The following is a 14,583-nucleotide window of genomic DNA, read 5'->3' on the forward strand; positions in this document are numbered from 1 at the left end:
TAACCCTAACCCTTAAGTATATTTTACTTTAGTGTGCTTTTAAAGGTGCAACATGGAAAACATTCAAAAATTAACTCAAATGTCTTAAATTATAATTGTTGACAAATTCTATACACTAATAAATAAATAACAAAGTCCTCATAGGTGTGTTAAACTATATCATAGTGTGTAACACATTGTGTGGTATGGTAACACACCATAATATAGTTAAAAAACAAGAGGACCTAAAGTAAATTTGTTTTATTTTTGCAATAAAATGTACTAAACTAAAGTTCAACTCACCATATTATTAAGTACAAAAACTGGTGTCCCCTAAACATATTTTATAGCAATATAAATCTATTATTATGACTACATTATAGATGAGATATGGAAGTGGTTATAATCAAGTAATCTGGTTTTCTTTGTTAATAAACTTTTTGTTTTTTTTACTCAAGATTTTCAGATCATCTCTGTCTTTTGAAGTTTTAAAAGGCACATCCAACTTAAAAGGTAACTCAGTAATCAACAACCTCATCAAGTTCCATCTAAAAGCTTGTTGTGGAGCTTATCACATGGTCTTTGTCTGCAGACACGAGCCTGCTCAGTTTTCAATTAGTGGTAGAGGTTCAAAGTTTCCATTCCTGCTGAGCACTTTTAGGACTTCTCATCTTAAATGTTGAGCCTAAAGAATTAGAATTAGTATTGTACCATTAGCTAACTCCTGTTTTCAAGTAAAAGAATACATTTTCAAGCTCAACTTTTAAAACGAAAAGTCCAAAAAAAAAGCTGGCACTGAATGGACTTCTCTGTGAATGTAAACCTTGCTTGTGCTACTACCAAACTGTCACTAGAGGGCGCCTGAGTCAAAAGCAATATTCAAAGCATTCCTCCCTCAACATGTGGCTAATCTAGGAAAGTGAAGCTCATGTATATTTTTCTACAAACCGCAGCAAAACACACAATAACAGCGACACAAATCCACAACAGAAATAGAGGGTTAAAGACACAAATGGAGGATTTGGGGATTTTCAGGGCAAACAAATACGAAGAAGCAGCCAAAGTAGCAAAGTGTGAGAGGATGGAGATGGACACAGGATGAGAAGAGGATGTGAAGGCAGCACCTGGGCAGCAGGGCTGGCAGAGTGCAGCGGTAGGAAGGAGGGACGGTGGGTGGTGCAGGTGTAACAGCAACGACTGTCGAGAGGAGGAGAGTCCTGGGAGAGATACACGCCACCAGGAGGAGAGAAGAAGAAGAAGAAGAAGAAGAGGAAAATAAAGGAGAAGAGCACAGGAGAAACAGACAGGAGGAGGAGTTGAGAGAGCAGGTCACGAGTGCGGCAATGTGAGGCAAGGTGTTTCTGAGAAAAGTGCATTTTATTAAATAAAAAACGTATATATCAAAATAGAAAGAGGTGAGGGCGACACAGGCAGACGGAGGGAGTGACAGCAAACATCACATTCTTATGAGTTTGTTGAGTTCATTAAGCTGCAGTCGGAGAAGTGTGACTCGTCCCTGAGGTGTTGTTACCTCATTTATATTCAGCACAGTCTCACTTCTTAATGGTTTAATGCTAATGGCCAGACAAACATCAGCTCAGTGTATTCATAATGATGTGGGAAGCTGGAGACTGATACAAATGCTCTCAGACTTGCCTAATGTATTATGAGGGTTTGAGTTTCCCCTCAAAACAGAATTATTACATGAGGTGTCAGGATGACTCAGTTAAGTATAAAATGCTTCAATTTTGCATAAAGTTGGGTTTTCTGGCAGCACATCACAAACTTCAGAGGTGCATAGAGCAGGGTTTCTGAAAAAATGGTCCTGGTCAACGTGTCCTGGGAAATTGTCATGTACCGCAAAGATGGGAGACATTGCATTCAGATATTATATGTGTTTAATGAGCTTAAGAACCGTTCACACTGACTGCTTATGCCTTGCATCACTGACCAGGGATAAGGGATCTTTTTTGAGAACGGTGGCATGAAGAATGTAAACAAATCTCCAAAGGACCAAAATTCAACAACACTTAGTAGTAGTAGAAAGAACAGCTTTACTGTGAAACCACAGGTTTCGATACGTGGCCTTCATCAGGCACCATTGAAAGTATGCCGAATTTGCTGTCAGCAGTTCCTGTTTAAAATGTACACATGGATGTACAGACATCCATCACTGGATTACTTTGATTCTGAAGATAACCTTAAAACGTGATAATTCTAAGGCAAGTTCTGCAGTAATAAAGAGCACCTTTTTCATTGATTTCTAACATCAGAGATAATGATGTCTTCAGGAAGTGAACGCTTCCATAAAATATTCATATATATGTGTGTGTGCTGTACATGGGGCATTGGTATATCCAACTCACCGCTGACTTGCGTACACTGCCTCGTGGTTTGGGTACAGGTCGGCTGGACTTGGTCTCAATGACATCTGAACCGGGTCCCACTGGCAGGTTCTGGTGCTGTTTGGTCCTCTGGGCCTGCAGAGCCAGCTGATAGGCTACCTCGAACGCCTGGCCGAGCGTCAGTATAATCTCATAGGTCAGGTTCTGCACAGGAAAAGAGTTGGAGCAGGTTCAAGCACGCGGCTGGACAACACAATACTCAGTTTGCAGTGAGACAGCAAAAAAATAACAGAATAAAAGTTTTTCCTCCCTAAAACTTCTTCAAAACAAAATTGCATAACAAGGAGAAGTGGCACTAATCCTGGGAGTATTTTGCAGCAGCAGCAAGCTGCTCCTCTCAATACCTGCACTGGTTACATCCGCTGTAGCTTAGCATTAAAGCTCACTCTATTGTAATACCCCGACAGCTTCCCAAATGTGAACAAGCACCTCCGACTAAAGACAGGGGATTCAAGCGTCACACTACATGCCTGGGGGAGGTTGAAAAAGCAATCTCATGGCGGGAACACAGAGCTCTGAAATCATCAGCGTATCCTTTGATGAAGAATCTGCCCCGAGACAAACACATCGACTGTTTACTCGCTCGCCTGACAGACGCGATCGGCACTGCGTTCCCTCTTTGTGCCTGGTGGAGGCTGATAGCAGCAGTGTGGTCATTACAGGCAAAACATTGCGACTGCTGTAGCCTTTTTTATCAGACCACTCTAGCACTTTCAGCTGAGGGGTATTCCCTTGTTACAGCCCCACAGAGGACATCAGAGAGACGGAGCAACCCAGAGGAAACTGAGCCTTGCGAGGCTGACTCTCGTCTGAAATGACCCTGGCTGCATTATGAGGCAGATTAGCTGGGTAATCATCGAATCTCAAGGGGGACAGAGTGGGTAATGGAGGGCTAGTTATCATAGTCAGAGAAGCACTGCGTCTATGAGGAGGCAATCAGCTCCAACTGAAGCGTGACACCTTGAGGAGATAGGGCAGTCTGGAGATAACAGTGGCTGTCGCATCTCCTCAGGGATAGTAGGAGGCATTTAAATTTACAAGTGAGGAAAGTTTGCAACATGAGAAATTCTCCTTCAATATCAGTATCTCCCATTGAGCCAAAACATATCCAAAAACCTCTGAGAAGAGTGGAGAGCCAGCATGAAAGTTTTTTTCAGACATCTATTCAACGTTCTTCATCTTTTGGAAATGTTTCTGCTCAGTAGGCTTCGCCGATGTTATGTTAATAACCAGCTAATGCTCATTTAAAGTCAGAATAAGTCGACACAATTGACCCCGAGGTGAATAAACCTGTGTGACTCAGTAAGTGTATCCTCACCACGTCTACTGTGCTGAACACATGGCAGTAGTGGTGGCTGGTCTGCAGGTCCTTGGTGATGTAGGCAAATGTGCACAGGTCCTCCGGGTCCTGGGCTGCACACGAGATATTACGGATCTCGTGCTCTGCGATGATGTTCTGCACCGAGAAGAGAGACAACATTAGATGTTTTCAGTTTTATTTGAGGGTATAATCACAACGTAAACAGAATGTTAACCTACGTAGACAGAACTTGAATGGTGTGAGTGATGCAAAATGGAAAAAACTTATGACAGAGACAGCCAGTAAGGAGGAGACACTGAGGCACAAATCTTGTTTCACAGCCACAGTCAAAGGAATACCTAGCCTGCGCTTTTAAGGCAACCTTTCAGTCGTTTTTTATTAATGTCAAATAAATGTCAATACGAGCCGACTGGCTCTCCGTCAGGAAACACAAACATGACCAAATCTGACACAAACTTGCAGGCATGACATTTACAATCAAAGGAAGCAGCGTGATGTTTGACAGCAACACTTTCATGCACATGACCTCAAAATGTTACAAAAAAGGGAACTTGCACAGGTTTCGGTTTGATGTAAAGCGTGACTCTAAAGACGGGCAGGCAGGTTAAACGCAGCGTGTTCATGTGGTGGCTCACCTTATTGGCTGCATCGATGAACTTCACACCCTTGTAGGTGATCGAGAGGACGATGGTGGGGACTTTTCGCATTTGTTCTGTCGACCTCTGGAGGAAAATAGGACACAGGCAGAAGAGATGTTAAGCTGATTTACCTTTTATTTTTAATTCATGTGTATTTTGTCCTGTGTCTGCCCCCTTAGATTGGAGAAGAGACCAAATCTAGTTGCTCTCGTTATAAGTATAAACGGCTTATTTAGTGTTTTCAAAGGAAGATCCTTTGACTTCTTTCAAATAAATCTCACTTGCCTTGTCTTAATGAGCAATTTTGTCTTTATTTGAGTTATTTTTAATTAGATACAGGGGGCATGTCTGAAAAAACACCCCGTCAAGCTAGAAGACTTATTTTTGGCACCGTCAAGACAAAAACATCAAATCTTGAGCTCTGGTCAGTGAATTTCTTGTGAATTTCATGTGTCAGTCTTTCATTCAAAAGTTAAATTATGTCCTTTATGTAGTTTAGGAGATATTTTGGTCTGGACCAAAAACTGAAGACTCCCAACTCAAAGGTTGTGGGTTCACATCCCAGTTTGGTAGATTGCTGATCATATTTTAATTTGTTTTTTCTGAGCTAAAACTGAGATGCAATTAACCTTATCAATAATGATAATCAAATTGATCTAAAAAACAGCATTTTTTACTGCACTGGCAGATAATTCACTTGTTTTTAATCTGTATCCTCTCAAATCAAGCATTTATTTCTTCTGTAGTGATCATACCCGCATTTTGGCACAGGCATCCTGCGTGGACTCGGTACCCCGTAGATCCTTAATAAGCATGGATCCGAGATACTGCAAGGAAACAGGAGAGGTGTTGGTGTACATGATCAATGGAAAACGCATCACGTAGGAGAGGAGGAAGGTGTGAACGTACACTGGCTTCATAAGCGCAGGATTCAAAGATGAGTTTCTCAGGCTGATGATGCCAGTTCTGGACCGGGGCGTACGGTGCTGCCAGGCTAGGCGGCCGCAGGGTCAGACGGGGCTCTCGATGCCGATCTTGGTACAAATCCTGGAAAAAAAAACATATTCAAAGATTAGCGGCGCCCCACTATAATCCCTCCATAATATAATGCACCGCTGAAATGAGTGAAATAGATAAAACCGAACATACGTGTGATCTGTGTCGTTCACTGCGATATCTTTGGGTCACGTCATAGTCGGTATCTGGCACTTTTTTCCTCCCCGGCTCTCCTATGGGCAGCAGGGGGTCCATCGAGCGTCCTGTGTAGGATTCCATCTGGCTGAGGGGGGACGAGGTCTGGGATCCAGGCAGGTCTTGGCACTGGAGAGACAGGTTGGGACACGGTTAGTAGTCCCACGTTTAGAGCTTATCGTACGCATGTGACTGACATTTCAACCAACGGACTTGACCTTGGACATGATCCAACAAAAAGTGGAAAAAACTGGATATGCAGTATGTTGCGTGTTAAGGAATTAATGATTTTACCCCTGGGTCGGGCACTTTTAACGAAAACGAAACTTGAATAAACATTAAAAGACGAACAGTTGAATTGATTTTTTTTGTTTTTGGCAGTGTAGGAGCCTGTGGGTACTCACCCTGATCTGAGACAAACGAGGAGGCTTGACTGGAGGCTCCTCATAGGGCCTCTCTGCTAAGGAAGCAATGATGCGTTTCCTGTGACCAAGCAGGGAGATCTTTAGCACCTGGAGAAAGGAGGAAAGTATCTGGTGAACATGTGGTGCAGCACTTGAGGAAGCAGAAGTGATGGAACGTTGAAGGAAGACCAAGAAATATCAGACACTGCTACTTAACTTGTCATCACGACTTTCCCTCAAGACTTCCAGCCTAAAACCTCTAATGAGACCCTAAATGTGTGCTTTTAGATTAACTCTTACCACTTTTTCCCCTGTTGTTTTGTTTCATAAGTTTGCCATATGAACATCCTAACTGGTTTGTTTCCTGTCCCTGTAACCTTTAACTAATTAAAGTATTGGAAACAGCTTCCCCTGCTCTGTGTATTTACCTTCAGAGTTTGAGTGGCTTCCTCAAACTGAAACTGGAGTAAACTGTCAGACCTGTCCCTTATCCTGGATTTTATTCAACACACTGTGAAACTAATTTCACCCTCTGATACTCCTCGTAGCCCCCGTGCGTCACTGTGACTCACGTTGACAATCTCCAGTTCCCACAGGTTTTTGACACAGTCTAAAGAGCGGTAGCCGCTGGCCAGGAAGTTGTGTAGGTACTCGTGCAGGCCCAGATTCTCCAGCCAAGAGGACAGGGAGCTGCTGCCGTCACAGCCCAGCGCTTTCACCTGTAGGAGTAGACTTGATCACTCACTGATGCTTGTTCGAGGGGACAACATCTGGGCCTATTTGCTGCTTTTTAAATCGATTTTAACTGTCTGACTTGCTAACAGTACCCCATATGTGTATATTTGTACATGACTTGAAGAGTTACCAGACTAACAGTTAGATTTACACTTCTGAAGTGGTGAAAAAAGATGTCAGATCCTTTAGTTAAGTAAAAGTACCAATACAGCAATGTGGAAAAAGTCCTGAAATCAAAGTCCATCTTAAATAAAAGTACAGAAGTATATTAGCTTTATAAATATCAAAAGTAAAGGTACATATTCTGTAGAAAGACGGCTCCACTGATATGTTATAATATATGACATTATTAGATTATCAACACAATATATATGCAATGTGTAAGTAGCATATGATCATTGTAGCTGGTTGAGCTGGAGCCTGTTTGGACCATCTGTAGGTCTAAACAGGCTCCATCTGGAGTCCAGGCAGACATTTAAAGTGAATAAATAAACACTTTATATACGGTTAGATTTTATCCTGCTCCCTTGGTTGGGAACCGATGGATTAAACTGAGCAAAAGATAAATCTGAGGGGCCATAAAAAGATTAATGGGAGAGGAAAAACACGTATTTATTCATACACTGGACTTTTATCATATCTGATGTTTTTGTTGTGAAACGTTAGTAATCTTAGTTCTTTAGGCCTCAAGCACAGAAAGTTATATCAATGAAACTATCTGAAAAGTTTAGAGGGGAAACAACTTTTTGATGGACAACAACTAAAACGCGACGCATGACCACAACTAGACAATTACACTCGAAGGATAAGTTCACCCGTCAATATCTTCTCACCGACTATGAAACACCAGACTTTCCATGGGGCATTGGTGAACTTTCCTTTAAGTATAGTACTTGGGTAAATGTACTCAGTTACTTCCCACCACTGCACTACCATCTTTGTGACATGGGGATAGTACCACCTTGTAATCTATGATCAGATGCAATGCAAGACACTAAACCACGTCATACTGTGCTGTGATAACTGAAGTAAGTCATCAGTGATTTGTCACCTTGGGTAACGATCTCGCTGCATGCAGGATCTTCTTTCTGTGACTCGGGTCTGTGATCCCGATCTCTCTCAGGTCCTGGTCCTCCATTACATTGCTCCCCTACAGAACAAAATACACACAAAAAAGAGGTAAGTTAAGTGATATGAATCTTAATTTCTAAAAGGCATCAAGTGATCAATTTCCTGCCAAACATGTTGCAACATGATGTAAACAGTCATATATGTAAAGACAGACCGATTGGCTGCAAGGTTACATCTAGCTCAGATGAATCCTTCACAATAAGAGCCGACGCTGCAGGTTAAGTATTGATCACAAGTAATGCCGCCATTGCAGAAAAAGGGCCAGTTACTCTTGAGTGGGATCTCCAAACTCCTCCCTGGGACCCGACCTACTGCCTGTAGTAACAAAGCCACATCGATAGCCCCTTAAATGAGATGCAAGTGTGTGGGGGAGGGGACTGACAGCGAATGTGTGTGAATGATGGTGAAACCCGTCTTTGGTTACACACTGTACCACCTTTGGGACTGTGTGGCAGGTAATGGATAATGGAGAAAAGAGCGATAAATCAATGTCAGAAGTGCAGAGTGGTCAGGGATATGAGATGGGGGGTAGGATACAACAGCGTCGATAGTTGACTGATGGCTGCAGGGGAAAAAAAATCAAAACACCCTCACGTGTAAAAGGAAAGGCCCCTATTTTCTACACTGAGCATCATTCATTAGCAGAGTCCTGGTAGCTGATCTAATGAGCCGACAGTCCAAATAAATGAGTTATTACAAAGCAGACAGTAAGAGCTTCGACTGTAGAACAGTGAGCCATAAATGCTAGCGGTGTCACTTCTACAGACCGGGTCAGCAACTAAATCTCATGTGCTGAAGTATCATGACGCCCCACGCTGCTGCCTCAGGAACAAAATGCGACGGCTCAGTTCACATGTGGCTGACTCTTCAATATGAACCTCAAGTTAATCTTATGGTGCCTACCCTCTACACACAAACACACACACATACGTACAGCGGAGAGTCTGTCTGTAGGTCAAACCTGACAGCTTGTTTTTCATGCAGATGCTGTAGAGGCAAACAAGGGGTGGACAGGACGAGCAGAGGGGAGGAGCGAGCCCGTCAGTGCCAGTCAAACAAAACTGCAGCGTAATCTGAATAATGCTGCTCCCAGAATCACAATGTTGATCACAATTCGCCGAGTGAATCAACGATATGCTGGATAGATTCACGTGATGCTACGGTAGGGGTGCAAAGGCGTGTCGTGTGAGCAGTTTGGTTGAGAGTTTACAGCAACCTGTCTAGAGGAAGTCTGCGAAAGAAAGAAAGAGAATACAGAAAAACAGACAGAAAGGTCAGACAAAGAAAAGGAAAGACAGATAGATAGACAGAAAGTAAAGGAGGACAGAAAGAAGAAAGAAGGAAAGAAAGAAGAAGGAAATAAAGAAAGACAGAAGAAAGAAAGAATAGTTAAGAAGAGCATGAGTGCATGAACTCTGTAGGAGTTATGTGGGTTGTAACGACGGTGAAACACGGCCCTCGTTAGAGCTCACATCGAGCACAAGACAGGATGACGCCACTCTTTGGCTCTTTTAATACCTCGCACTAAACTGACAACTTAAAGCCCATTATCTCTGAGCAGCAACACGCCGATCGCTGCCTTTCCAGCTGAGGATTCAAACTATGTGGAGAGCTGGATGGATGATAGCACTTCCACAGTGCATGGCTCATTGCATTACCGTCCCACCGGAGATGAACTGATAAATGTCTGTGTGAGGGGAAATACAGCTCTAACCGACTGAATCTATAGTCTTTGGCTTGTTTTCCGCACTTCTTTACTGTCGAGCAGATGTGTTTCAATGCAGATGTTTTGTTTCTCATGTGTTTTCTGCGTCTTTCCTGAGGGCCCGCTTTATGCCTTGCTGCACCCAAAGTTTTCCGTTTATTAAACTTTACATAATGTTTTATGACTTCCATCACAGTAAACACAGAGAGGAACCAATTTATTTTGTTTTTACACTGAAAGTAATGTGGCTTGTCAAAATGTTTGTTGTGAGGAAGCCAATTATGTTATCAGAACAAAGTGTCTGCTGTGAATCTGACCTTCTGGGTCATAAGGTTTTCGTAGAGCGTGTCGGTTGTGCTGAAATTTCGAGTCGACAAACAATCATCGGCAGATTTAATAATCAAGTCTTTTGTCAAACGAGGTAGCTAACAGCGAGCATTTTCTCTGTTTTTATGTCTTTATGTATTACGCCGTGTCCTGTCTTGTAGTACAACTTTATACCACAAGGGGTGATAATCTGATAGCTCCTGTAGTTTCAGCTGGGAGATGTCTATTAAGTAAACAAAGGAAACTCACAAAATGTCAAGAAAGGAGATATTTTTACTCTTACTAAACAGGAAAATATGTATACTCATCATAAAACACACTTTATTCAGACTGGGAGGCGGCTGAAGCTGGTCGACTGAGCCCTGTTGACAGCAGTCACTCCCCCATCATCCGAGGCTGCTGTACAGCCACCTAGCTCCATGGCTAACCTGAGCTACTTGCGACCAGCAGCTAGTTGCTACAGCCAAAGTGCACACTGAACAGCAGTAACCATTTATCCTTCCCACTATAGTTTTGTAACTACCTTCGAATTCTGACCATTTCTTACAAATTATAACAGCTCAGCAGATTAATCGATAATAAAAACGATTGTGAGTTGCAGCCCTGATCCACATTTTCCTTCCCTGAACCAAACCCTACTGAATAGAAGAACCCTTGAACCTGTCTAAGGTGAGAGATGCTTGAAAGGGATCATCTCGTCTTTGAAACGTAGCTGAGATGATGAGGCTCCCGCAACATAAATAATACATTCACCTCTGCTACACCTTGATAAGCCATTTATCCTGCCACTTGAAGGGGCTTTGAAAACGCAAACAGTGTGACTTGAGAGACGTGATGGCGACTAATGTGGCTCCGCTTTTTCCCTCAGCGCAGGCTCAGCAGGTCTAAAAGTGCGACTACATTAGTTGAGAGAACGCTTACACCAGCACAACAAGGGTGAACAGAATACATCTAGCTCGGTGTAAGCTAGGTGGATTTGTGTCTGTGCTTGTGCGGCTCCATCCATCTCTGCCACCCGCTTGTCCTCTCATTAAAATGCTGCTCTCTTCTCGGCCCATCCGGAGAAACAGCCACGGCGGTCCCCTCTGGTTTAAAAGCACTCTGAATTCAGGCCAGGTGGCTCGAGGGCACGGATCACTCATCCCGACCACCTAAAGGACAGCTAACCGACAGCACTGAAAATCATCGTTTGTCCTCCTAAGCAGGCTGTCACAAGGCCACACGGGCCTAAGAGGAAGCTGTGGCAAGGCAATGGTTTTAAAATAAACCATCTACTCTATCTAAATCCTGCACAAATGTTTTTCAGACGGGTAAATGGACAATACATCACCACCATTACCCCCCAACAGAAAAATCAATTAATCCATTCCCAATCTTTGAGCTTCTAATGCATGAAGCCATTACTGAATCCAATCTGCCTGCAGGCTATGACTCTTTACAAAATAGCCACTTTGCATCTTTTTAATGCCAGAAAATAACGAGGAGGACAGAAAACGGAGGCAGTTACACAAAAGGGTGATGCAGTTGAATTGATGTTGTGCGTTCGGATGTTTCTTTCACAACTTTTAGATTAAAACTGAGCTCTTTCTTGACAAGTTATTGCTTCTGGTCCGCGAAGAGTCACCTCCACTGACTTGAAACTTTAAGTAATTTGTTCTTTTCTCTCTGGCTCCATGAATGCCAGCCTCAAACAAAGTGATGTCCCAGCAGAAGTGCATCCGTGCCTCGACTGCAAACCGACTCGGAGGGCTCCGTCGGCTGACCCTGTCATAGCTGAAGCCACCAGAAGCGAAACAGAAGTCGGTTTTCGACAAGCATTACCGGCGAAGACAGGAGCGCTGCATGGTGCGCAGAGCTTTTTTTTTTTTTTCATGGGGACATTTGCCCCACCAGTCGATAAAAAGCATCTAATTGGTTTCAGAAGAGGCTCGTCTCTGCTTCGGTGGTTGAACACAATACAATCACTGCTGTTATTGATCCACTTCGAGAGCGAGCCTGCAGGATAGACAGAGATCACAGCAGACTGACTGGCAGCATAAACACTGTTTAATTAGTGATCGCACTGCCACAGCTGACATGCCATTTTTCAAGAGTCAGATACAGTTTGCTGCTTAGTGGATGCAAAATGTTCCCATTTGACGACAAAAATAATATGACAAATTCAACTCGTTGACTGTAACAGCTCAACTACAGAGGAGAAAACTATGGCACTATTATACTCTTTTTTAGAATTTCAGTCTGTAGCAATACCTGTAATATCTTAGTGCAAGTGTGAGTTTGTGTGTTATTTAAAGCTAATACACCTGATCAGTTTAGTAATTACAAGAATGGATTTGTTCCATACTCATGTCAATCTGTATGGAGCCCAAAGAGTTCAGTATTAAATATATAACAAGACTACTTACGTCTTAAGTTAGTTAGCATAGCACTGTTAAAAAAACAACTGAAACCCTCACCTCCACATTTCACCGTCTGCTTTTGTTTTTTCTCTCACTGCAACACATTATTAGAGCAAGTTGTTGCGCCACGCTAATCTCTATTTGGTTTACGTCTGCTTCCTCATGAGATCACGTGAGAGGGATGACGTGAGCCCTCTGCTGCTGCACAGAGCTGTGTTCGCCGTTTATTCAAAATGCATTAATACTAATTTCACCAAATTCAACACTGCACTCCTGTGGGTCCTCAGCAACACACCTGCCAAGTGTGAAGTAGATCTGATGAACAGTGCTTGAGACGTGTGTATTACAGACGGACAGACCGACAAAAATTCCTCGCGTTATAGTTAGATGCTATGCTATCACTCTTATTACCATTATGACAGTTTTACTAGAGTTTCAGTGTTAAAACATAGATATAGAATAAGATGAAACAAAAACAAACTCCCATTAAATCTGACTATAAGAATGAGGAAATAAAACTTCATATTCATTTGTTGGATTTTCTTAAACTTTTTTAAGAATTGTTGCTTTAATTAGATATTTTACACAATTTATTAAAGCAAAAATGTTCCTCCATATCTCACTTTTTAACATTGAACATTTTGGGGCTCACTTAGTCTCTGCCTCAAGGCTGCTGCTACTAATACACTGTAATTAGATAAAATATCTGTCTGCCAACAATGAAACAGCCTGTTCCTGTTATATCCTCTCTAAGGCACAAGAGCACATATATTTAGAAAAGTTTAGCGAAGACAAGGTGACTCGTTTCCAGCTGAGACCAAATTATTCTTAAGAAAAGGTCAACATTTACTGAGGGAGGAACACAGTTTAAAAAGGTTACAGCTTTTTTTCTAAATCCTCCAGCGATTTCAGAGAGCCAGGTGGTCTTTAAGCCGTGTTTAAAGATAGAAAAACTTGCCAGCTCTCAACTTTGAGAAAAAAAAAAAAAAAAAGAGGACTCAGGGCTGAGAGAGGGGAGTGTGAAAGACTAAAAAAAGACAGTAGGAAGATTAAACCTAGAGAGTAACTTCAGAGGCTTCAGAACAGAATTAAACATGGGTGGTGATGGCACCGGGTGAGAGTGAGTAACTTAACTCGCAGGTTATGTAAAGTAGATTAAAGATTATTCATGAAAGTATCATTGTACGCGGAAATTATTCAGACGCAGCTGGATCCTACAGCTGAAAGTCGACGCTGTACAGGAGCACAAAACATTCACGTTCATTTTGGGGTTTAATCGGTGTAAAATTTCTAGATTTGTGATGCGATTCATAACAGTAAAACCTTGTTGCCAGTAGTTAGGAATTTATGACAAAACTGAGGCTTAGCAGAACAAAATCTGCTTCCTGGAGACCGAGAAGTCTGAATTCAAACACCTTGCAGTTTGCATGAAGTCAGGCAGCATTTGTCAACCTCCCTGCAGTATATACTGTACTCTCTGTTCTATTCATTTCACTGTGGGGTTTGGTTCAGCTGTTGTCATGAATTTTGAGGAAGTTTCTTTTGATTTCATCATTTCTTGCTCTGCTAGTCAGTGGAAATGAGGGACATAATAAATTGGTTTCACCCAGGCAAACATTTGATCTTTGATCTTTCTCAAGAAGGTAGAAAAACATCTGTTGGATCATGAAAATACCCCCTGAAGAGACAACCTGCAGCTGGATCATTTTGGGATATTTTTAAACGATCTCTGTCCATCCAGAGCGTTTTTAACACAGTTCCAGAAATAATGTGATCGAGTTGGTTTTCCTTGCCTGGATCTGGCTTGCATTCATTTGTGGTGTCTTGCAAAGCCCATGTTGGTCGGGCATAGTTAGATAAGTTGCATAAGACAATAATAAAAACTTCATTCATACCATCTAACGTGTAGAGACGCGTGTGAATGGTGATGAGTTTAATGTACCCAACAGCCTACAGGTACATTAGCTTTTATCTCTTTCAGTGAAATCAAATCAAGTGTGGTGTTTTGATGGGAGGAGACCAGCAAACACGTGGCTCCTCAGGCGTTAAAGAGAAGGTGTATGATAAGTCTGACGGCAGAGGAAAAGGGGGTTTTCATCTTGACACGTGAGACGGCTCTCTCATTTCCGACGTGCCCACTGGCTCGTTCGACCACCTGGGTCCCTCATTCTCTCCTCCATCAGTCCTCATTACTGACAAAAGCCACTGAGCCAACTCATAGTGGCGTCGCACACTGTGGGCTCTATAAACTTGTCAGCTTGGCAACAGCATCCCATTGCTCATCGAGACGCTCCCCCGTTCTGGCCGGGCATAAGCTGCTTCTCATGCAGCTGACTGTAAGTGAGAGG

General features: G+C 42.5%; 1 protein-coding gene across 9 annotated transcripts in view; it reads right to left on the reverse strand.

Annotated features, from left to right (window-relative positions):
* Positions 1–14,583, reverse strand: part of LOC311265302 (ankyrin repeat and SAM domain-containing protein 1A) — a 70,962-nt gene that overhangs the window by 3,109 nt on the left and 53,270 nt on the right. For 5 of the 9 annotated variants that reach the window (XM_084366804.1, XM_084366802.1, XM_084366806.1 and 2 more), the window contains 10 exons: positions 7,725–7,823; positions 6,511–6,657; positions 5,939–6,046; positions 5,493–5,663; positions 5,253–5,390; positions 5,099–5,170; positions 4,341–4,427; positions 3,703–3,840; positions 2,346–2,528; positions 1,104–1,196 (listed from right to left, as the gene is read on the reverse strand). In XM_084366804.1, coding sequence (XP_084222930.1) covers positions 1,104–1,196; positions 2,346–2,528; positions 3,703–3,840; positions 4,341–4,427; positions 5,099–5,170; positions 5,253–5,390; positions 5,493–5,663; positions 5,939–6,046; positions 6,511–6,657; positions 7,725–7,823 — 1,236 coding nt within the window. The remainder of the gene's footprint in view (positions 1–1,103; positions 1,197–2,345; positions 2,529–3,702; positions 3,841–4,340; positions 4,428–5,098; positions 5,171–5,252; positions 5,391–5,492; positions 5,664–5,938; positions 6,047–6,510; positions 6,658–7,724; positions 7,824–14,583) is intronic. The other 4 variants (XM_084366809.1, XM_084366807.1, XM_084366808.1 and 1 more) reach the window with 1 other exon arrangement.

Source organism: Pagrus pagrus (genome assembly GCF_965226575.1).
Source record: "Pagrus pagrus genome assembly, chromosome: 11".
Lineage (NCBI taxonomy): Eukaryota > Metazoa > Chordata > Actinopteri > Spariformes > Sparidae > Pagrus > Pagrus pagrus.